At 43.3% G+C, this 9,083-nt stretch overlaps 1 protein-coding gene across 1 annotated transcript in view; it reads right to left on the reverse strand.

Annotated features, from left to right (window-relative positions):
• Window positions 1-7,931, reverse strand: part of LOC109918279 (transmembrane 4 L6 family member 1-like) — an 8,846-nt gene extending 915 nt beyond the window's left edge. Inside the window, exons 1-3 of the mRNA XM_020518182.2 lie at window positions 7,493-7,931; window positions 1,007-1,084; window positions 331-506 (exon numbers count right to left, since the gene is read on the reverse strand). Of these exons, the coding sequence (XP_020373771.2) occupies window positions 331-506; window positions 1,007-1,084; window positions 7,493-7,675 (437 nt within the window). The 5' untranslated portion in view covers window positions 7,676-7,931. The remainder of the gene's footprint in view (window positions 1-330; window positions 507-1,006; window positions 1,085-7,492) is intronic.
• Window positions 7,932-9,083: the final 1,152 nt, after the last annotated feature.

Consider the following 9,083-nt stretch of genomic DNA (forward strand, 5'->3'; position numbering starts at 1 on the left):
TGATGGTGCTGTTACAGTGAGCTCTGGTCTGTCTGACGGTGCCGTTACAGTGAGCTCTGGTCAATGTGACGGTGCTGTTACAGTGAGCTCTGGTCAATGTGACGGTGCTGTTACAGTTAGCTCTGGTCTATCTGATTAAGTGAGCTGTTATATCCTGTTCTTTTCTTTTGGTCCAGCTATTTATCCTAAACGTGAGGCATACAGTTACTTCTGGAATTCATTTCCACTGAATGAACCTTTAACTTTTGATTGAGTGGTACTTTACTAATGATTCTGCTTTAATGAAGATGGCCTCAGTTTTTGACAGAAACCCAGTGCGATTCACATTACCTGGCACTCATGGACCTGGTGTGGAATGGAGTTCCCCAGTGCTGAATCTGGGTATTGTTGGATACAGAGACATTAAATAAGCAAAGTGGCCCATTCACCAGGCCATAAGCAGAGATTCCAAAGCAGCTACAGGAGCAAACGATCACTAGTTTGGACCAAATGACTGACACAAACATCTGCAGACAGAAAGATAAACAGTTATTCAACCTGTGATAAGCATTCCATTCTCTTACTGTTTTTATTAATGTCTATTTGTAATTCCCTCATACCTCCAGTGCTCTCTTGCCTATTAAATAGCATAACAATGTGTGTTGCAGACTTTTACAATTTAAGCAACAAAGATGACAAATATTAATGTTTCAGGTCCCAGTCTAATTCTGAATTGAGTTAGTTACTCTGAGCTATGGGACATGTGTCTGTGTGTGTGTATCTCTGTTTGTGTGTCTGTGTCTGTGCGGTCTTTTACAGTTTCATGGAGCAAAACTGTTGCCAATGTGATTCCCACTCTTCCCAGTGCGATCATTACAGTGAGTTCTGTAAACCCCATTAATATTCATTGTAAGAAGAGAATCAATGGGTCTGTATCTTAAGTGTGACAAAGATTTCCATTATTTGTTCACAGAGTGTAATCAGTGAGACATTGATGTGAGGTGTTGGATGGTCACACTGGTCTTACCTTAACTCTGGGGCTGGTGCCGAAACAGAAGCAAGAGTCAGTGGCAGCATCTTGAATGGATAGTGCAGCCAGAAATACCTGGGAAGAACAAGATTTATAAACTCTGGAATTCTGGAACTCCTACACCCATGTTCAGTCTGAGTGTAAACTCGAGGTGACTACATATAATCAGTGATGTCCACTGAGACTGCCTAAATAGCCCCAAGTATTGTCACAGTAGCAATGTCTTAGCCACATGCACTAATTTTAGTTCATGTTTACACAGCCTGTAAATTACACTGTAATTCATAGAATCCCTAGAGTGTGGCAATAGGCCATTCAGCCCAACAAGTTCACACTGCCCCTCTGAAGAGCATCCCACCCAGACCCATTCCCCATCTCCTGCATTTCCCATGTCTAAGTCACTTAACCTAAACATCTCTGGGCACTATGAGCAACTTACCACGGCCAATTCACCTAACCTGCACATCTTTGGACTGAGGGGAAACTGGAGCACCCAGAGGAAACCCGCACAGACACAGGGAGAATGTGCAAACTCCACACAGTCACCCAAGGGTGGAATTGAACCCAGGTCTCTGGCGCTGAGAGGCAGCAGTGCTAACCACTGCGGCATCATGCCCACATGCCCAAACTCTCTGTCTACAAATCAATTATTTATTTTACTAATAAGGCAGTTTGTAGCATTTCAATTCTGAATTTACCCTGTTAAGGCCAGGCATTGAACAACACCATTCTGTACTTGTTATTTTCCACTGTCATCTGCGTTTTTTGAGTTCACTACCTTTCTTAGTTGGTCTAAACCATATATGTAACTAATCTACATTCAGTTTCCGTGTTCAAGTTAATAGTAAAGGTTTAAGAAATACTATATTCCATCTTGAAACACCCCATTTAGTCCATACATCCCTTGCTCCCTCCTCTAGTCATTATCAGAGATTTCAACCCTTGAGTTTGTTTTTTTTAATCTCTACATTAGCACTTTTCCCCCCGATTCTTCACAACGTTGAGTTTCCCATGTCGAAATTTGTCACACCTTCCTGGGGTTTAACCATAGCCCAATTGGGTAATCACTTTGTCAGATTGGTCAAGGAGATTGACAGACAATAAATGTATTTTTCGTAAAGCTGAGTTAGCTGCTGTTTAACTAGACCACAAGGAATCTTCACCTGCACTGCTGACATTAAGAGATCTTGTGGCATAGTGGTAGTTCTTGTTCAAACTGGGACTAGGTCAGATTGGCATGTCTACTCAGTACAGATGAGTCGGACTGAAGGGGCTGTTCCTGTGCTGTATGACTCTGAATTTAAATCTCGTAACAGGATTTGTTGACTGGGAAATGTGTGTTTGTAATACAACCAAACAGCTTGATTACCAGTACGTAAATCCTTCCAACACTGTTGGCATACTGTGAGAGTGAGAGAGTCACCTTGTCAGCTATCCTACAGAAGGTATAGCAAACACAGCCATAGTAAACATGGCCCAATCCACATCAAATCCCCCAGACTTGGAGCTGTCTTTGCTGCACCTATATAATGGTCAGAAGCCAATCAGAACAGTGATCCCAGCTACTTCCACGGCCCAACCTTTGGAAACAAGAATAAATGAAAGGACAGAGATTTCTGATGGTGAAATCCTTAATTTTACATGGAGCTGGAGGAGGACTAATGAGCCTGTAAGAATGGTAACCAGGTACATTCCTAACTTCCATTTGTTTCCTTCAATGAGTGTCTCAGAGATCTCCACACAAGTACATCGGAACCCTTTGGGATAAATCTCACCCAATCCAGGAGATTTATTTGATCTAAAGCTTTGAGCCAATTTCAGAATGCCATCTCATCCACATTGAAGTCCTAGATACTACATTGATGGCCTTCGTATCTGGGGAAGGCAGGGGGGTGGGGGGGGAGCGGGTGTGGCTTTACACACCTTTGTAGCAGTTAAAGGAAATGATCATTCAGATACCTTGTGTACAGTCCACATGGGATTGTGGGCATCACTGGCTAGCCAGCATTTATTGCTCGTCCCTAGTTGCCCTTCAGAAGGTGGCGCTGAGCTGCCTTTTGCTGGTGCTTGGTGTGTTTGATCCAGAATTCTTCCCCCGGTTACAATGGGAGCTGGACTTCCCAGGAATAACATTGGAGAAAGCTGGTTCCTTTTCCTGAAATTCTTTGTCTATTGCTACAAGAATTAGTACTGAATTTGCAAACATTTGACCGGAAATGTGTCATTTCTCTCCAGTCCTTCCAGCATAACGTACTCCAACTGTCGCACAATGTTCTTTTTCTGGTGACAACATAGTTCCCCTTTTTCCCGCCTCCCTCAGTTGACTCTCCCCACTGCCTTGCCCCAAACGCTGCATTATCTACAATGTGCTGCAACCAGGCACCATCAATCTCTTGAATAACTTTTGTGTGCACTGTTGAGTGGCTGATAGACTGCCTGTTGGACAAGGTGTCTCGGTCTCATGCAGATATTAGTCTCGAGGCACCAATCCTCCAGAGTTTTCAAATCTCATTTGGATCACCTCTTTTCAGTTCTCTGACCCTGAAGTCCCACTGATATATAACTTGTCCGTAAGTCAGGATTATTCTTCCACCATATTTTCTGGTCTAGCCTTGATATGTCCACGTGTGATTTCATACAAACAGGCATAACTGGTATACATTAGGATTCAGAACCCACTTTGAAATTCAAGCCATGTTTAGCACGCAGAGATTATCAGATCTCCAGCAATCTATACATGACTCAGTTAGTTGTTAATTTACAGAGAGATGAATTCGGTGATTATAATGGGATACCTCCCCCAACCACGTCGCTGTCTTTGTTCCAACCATACAATTGTCAGAATCCAATCACAATAATGGATCCAGCTACTTCTCAATTCCCGCAGCCTTCAGAAGTTTCTAAATAACTGGACAAACTTGGTACAAAAGGCCAAAGAGAACAAATTTTAATTTGGAAGTAATTATCACTTTATTGAGGATTCATGAGGGTTCAGAAATTTAAAAAAAAATGACCCAAATAGTTCAAGGGAGGAAGAAGTTCAGTTCAGGAGTTCACCAGCACCTTCTCTGGGCAATCAGGAATGGACAATGAACACTGGGCGAGCCAGTGACACCCACGTCCCCTGAAATAATAATTGGAAAAGTCCTGGGACTGCTATTGTTGGAGAGGAGAAAGTTGACAAGAGATTTTAATCAAGGTGTTCACAGTCACAAGGTGTCCGGACGGAGTAGATCAGGAGAACCTGTTCCCATTGGTGGAAAGATTAAGAACAGGAGGGCACAGGTTGAAGGTGAGTGACTACTGAAGCAACAGAGACATGAGGAAAAGTTTGTTTTTCACACCATGAGTGTTTAGGATCCGGAATGCACTGCCTGGAGGTTCAATCGAGATATTTGAAAGGGAATTAAACTGTTGTTTGAAAAGGAAGAATGTGCAGAGCTACAGGGAGATGGCAGGAGAATAGCATGAGGCAAATTGCTTCATCAGAGAGCCAGCACAGATGTGATGGGCCAAAAGGCATCTTTTTGCGCTGTAATAATTCTGTAATCACATGACGGTATAGCTATTGACACAGTACATTTATGAAAAATATGAGAGGGCCCCCCCTCCTGGGGGAAATCACAGGGCGCAGGGTCCCCCTCTTCTGGAGGGATTCAAATTGTGCAGCTACCCCTTCCTGGGGCAAATCACACTGTGAGATCCCCACGTCCCCATTGATTCATTTGTGTTAATGATGCTTTGCCAATTTGTAAACAACTGGAAATGAAATGGAAGGTGCCATTCCTCACCTGTTCAAAAGGTTTCCCTTCCCCACCTCAGCTTCCAGTCCATCCCAGGTGCCAATGGTGCCAGTGAGAGACCCAGGGTGGTGGCTTCATTTCGTCTCTATCCTAGGAATGGTTCTGCCCAAGGGACGAATGTCCACGCTTTGTCCTGTACATTGTTTTCAGCATTTGGGAAATTCAGATTAACCGGAACCCCTTTTATTGCTCGAATTATTCTGCAATAATTCCTTCCTAACCCCAACGGGAGCCCCTGTTGTAAATTAGTTACAAGGCAAATGTTCAAGAGGCTGAGGTTTGATCTAACCCCAGACCATGAGAAATCAAGTAGCATGGGAGGTTACAGGCACTTGCAAAAGACTCACACATTTGTGACGCCATTTGGAAATATACAAATGTGAATAAAACAAATAACTGCAGATGCTGGAGATCTGAAACACACAGGAACACAAATTGCTAGAGAAACTCAGCAGGTCTTTACTTACTTAACCTATCTATCTCTCTATAAACGATTGTATCCCTCTTGCAACTTGCTTTTCCACCCATTTTTGTGTCATCTGCAAATTTGGCTTCAGTCCCTCCTTCCCCAAGACCCTTCTTTGGTTTCCATCACTCCTGCCCTGAGATTCCACCCTCCTTTCCGCAAGATCTGTCCCCATCCATTCTTCCCCAAAACCCATACTTCTCTCTCATTCGCGCCAAAGCTCCAGCCCTGAAACCTACTCTCCCTCTTTCTCTCTCCTGTATCTAGTCATCTAAGCTCCATTGTCTCTTCCGACATTGGTTCATGCACCGAGACCAATATAAAACTCATTACAAATAAAATGACGTAACATACAAAATGCACAGACAACATATAAATTATACTGTCCACCAATATAAACTACATGCTACAAATCATAAGGAATGCTGCATATAAATAAGATACATTTAACATCCAATTACGTTTATTCATTTATTTTGCCATGTACCCTTTATCCCCATCGCTCTAAAATTGGATTGAAAGCTCTATGTATTATTTATAATACTTTTTCAGTTGCTTATGATCAATTGCTGTGCAATTTCTTTTGGAGATATAATCGATTTTACCTTCGTTTATTTATTGTTAAACATTATTGTATTACGGTCCATATCAACGTGTCTCGTCCAGGGATCAACTTTCTTCACCATCATTCACTGCCCACTGTTCATCCCCCTGATATGAATCAAATGAAACTTGGGCACAGGAAGACGCACCCAGGTACAATTGTCCCCTGTGCTTCCTGGACCAGCCAGCACCCACATCAGTAGCTTGTGCAAATAACCGATAACACATTGGCCAAAAGGGACACCCAGGAAATAAGCTCCCCCTTGACTGGCCCTTTTTTTGGCTACTGAACAGCGGGTGTAAATAAAAATGAGGAAATTATATTCTACAAGGTATATTGTACAATAATGTCCCACAAGAGGTCAGGATGGAAAGCCAAATTAACTACAGGGAGGATGGGAAGAGGATCACAGGGCAGGCAAGAGGCAGGGGAAAGTGAATCATTGTTTGGTGACGGAGTGTTGCCTGGAAGGAAGGAGGAAGTGTGGGAGGTCCTCGCTTCCAATGTTACAGAACAACATTTTGGGAGGAAGTAGCAGTGAGATCTGGAACAGATAGGGAGAGAAATGCCAGTACATGTTGAAGTCGATTGCAGGTTGACCAGTGCAAAAGCTAGAAATTTGAACCAAAAGCAAAAACGCTGGGAATACTCAGCAGGCCGGACAGTGTCGGTTGGGAGGGAAACAGAGTTAATGATTCTGAAAGGGAAGAGGGTACAAAAAGGGAGGATCCATGATAGGGCAGCGACTGGAAGAGATTAAATGACAAGTAGTTTTGTGATACAAAGCAGGGGGAGGGGCTAGATGAGGGGAGGTCTCCAGGACAATTGAAGATGAAAAAAAAAGAAAGGTTTTGTTTGGAGACAACATTTAATCTGGGTGTTGGGATCCTGCAGTCTGGACAGTTTGAATGTTCTGGGATGTTCTGAAAGATTTGTGGAGCACTGCCCACAGCAAGACCTTTACCCGAGACCCTGTCAGTTTTATACAACCCCTTCCTTCAGTTACCATTCCAAGGGGGTTCTTTCCAAAAAAAAATGTGTAGATTGGCAACTGGTTAGTCCATCTCTGTGATCAAAATCTACACCTTGCCCATCTTACTGAACAAAACAGTTGTTGGGAGGAAAAAAGAAAATCTTTTCTAGCTGAGAACAGCAAGAAATGTGGTGGAATTAGGTTTAATTGAAGCATTGAAGGGATATGAGACGAAGACAGCGTATTGGCAATAGGCAACATAACATCCCAGTTAAGATGACCAAATGGACTCTTCCGAGTTGTAACAATCCGTGATTATATCAAAAGGACAGGCAGGCTTTCAGAAGCGAAAGAAAAAGAGTAGGTAAGCACTGGAGATGAGTTGGAAAATATTACAGCTCGGTTAATACGTTATGTTCGTTTTGTAGAATTGGTCTATTTGCAAAAAAAGTGAGTGGTCATTCTGAAGGAGCTGTCAATATCACCTCAACATGGACACAGTTGGTTTCAGCTCCAAGTCTTGGGCTAAAACATTCTAGTGGAAATCTCAATGTTTCCTTCTAAAATTGTTCTTCAAATCCACAACCACCCCCATCCCCTAGATTAACTCAAAGTGTAAGTGAGGAGGTTATCTTACCATGAATCCGTTGCCCCACAATCCAGGCAGTAATAGGGCTTGCCAGGTGATGTGTGCCTCTTTCAGGTACTCCGTTTCTCCATTCGGGAAGAGGAGCAAGATGCTGGTAGCGATGGAGATGAGAGCTAGAGAGAACAGCACTGAACTAACACAGCCAGCACAGCGCCCGGGACACATCTTCATAGGCAGGCTACCTTCAAACTGCTGTGCCTCTTTCCAAACTCGCCCTGTTATATACCCAGCAACTTCTCCTAAATTCACTTGTGACGGGCACAGGATTTAGCAGTGACTACACCCCTACAAATCCGAAGAATTGCATACACTGAGCCATGCTGTGCTACAGACATGACACATCTACTACGTATGTCAACCACCAAGTATTCTCGAAACTGTGCTGTTTGTGATTATAAATACTCCACAGGACAATGATGAGGCTAAATTGAGCACTTCCCCTTATCACCCACCACCATCAGGGATGAATAACAGGTTGGTTAACACTCTGTTTTCACACAAAAGGTCCACAAATAGCCAGCCATACACCAGAAAATGTGGTGACATTGTACTGAATTTGGATGTATTTTCTTTGCACGTTATTGAAAATGACTGTTTTGCCAATATTGTGTTTGTGTACTTTCTATTACCAATTCATGAAACTGTTGTTGAAGAATGGATTTTCTCACCTTCAAGATCTCTGCAACTCACCTAAATCAAAGCATTTCCGCTTTCAATCAGCCCTAATTTCAGTTGTCTAGGTCCCTAGCACTAGCATCTTCTTCCCAAACCTCTCTGGCTTCCTTATATCTCACCACTTTAACCAATCCACTTTCAACCATCCTGCGTTCACTCTCCCAGAGTTAAGGATAAGGGGCAACCTTACTCAAACCTGGGATATTCTGAGGGAATTTGACAGAATGGAAACTGAGAAGATGCTTCCTTTCCTGCCAGCCAGGTGGATAGAGTTGTTAAGAAGGCGTATGGTGTGTTAGCTTTCATTAATAGAGGGATTGAATTCAAGGGCCGTGAAGTTATGCTCCAGATATACAAAACCCTGGTTCGGCCACATCTGGAGTATTGTGTCCAGTTCTGGTCGCCTCATTACAGGAAAGATGTGGAAGCATTGGAAAAGGTGCAGAGGAGATTTACCAGGATGTTGCCTGGAATGGAGGGAAGGTCTTATGAGGAAAGGCTTTTCTCTTTAGAACGACGAAGGATGAGAGGTGACTTGATAGAGGTGTACAAAATGATCAGAGGTATAGATACAGTGGACAGCCAGAGACTTTTTCCTAGGGTGGAGGTAGCTATTACGAGGGGACGTAGTTTTAAAGTGAATGGAGGTAGATATAGGGGAGATGTCAGAGGTAGGTTCTTTACTCAGAAAGTGGTCGGGGCGTGGAATGCATTGCCAGAGAGGGTAGTGGAGTTGGCCTCATTAGGGGCATTTAAGCAGCTATTAGATAGGCATATGGATGACAGTATAAGGCAGGGGTGGAGGTTAGATAGACATTAGGTTTAGGGTAAAAGTTTGGCACAACGTCGTGGGCCGAAGGGCCCGTACTGTGCTGTACTGTTCTATGTTCTATGTTTGATGGGA

Source organism: Rhincodon typus, chromosome 13 (genome assembly GCF_021869965.1).
Source record: "Rhincodon typus isolate 14 chromosome 13, sRhiTyp1.1, whole genome shotgun sequence".
In the NCBI taxonomy this organism is placed as follows: domain Eukaryota; kingdom Metazoa; phylum Chordata; class Chondrichthyes; order Orectolobiformes; family Rhincodontidae; genus Rhincodon; species Rhincodon typus.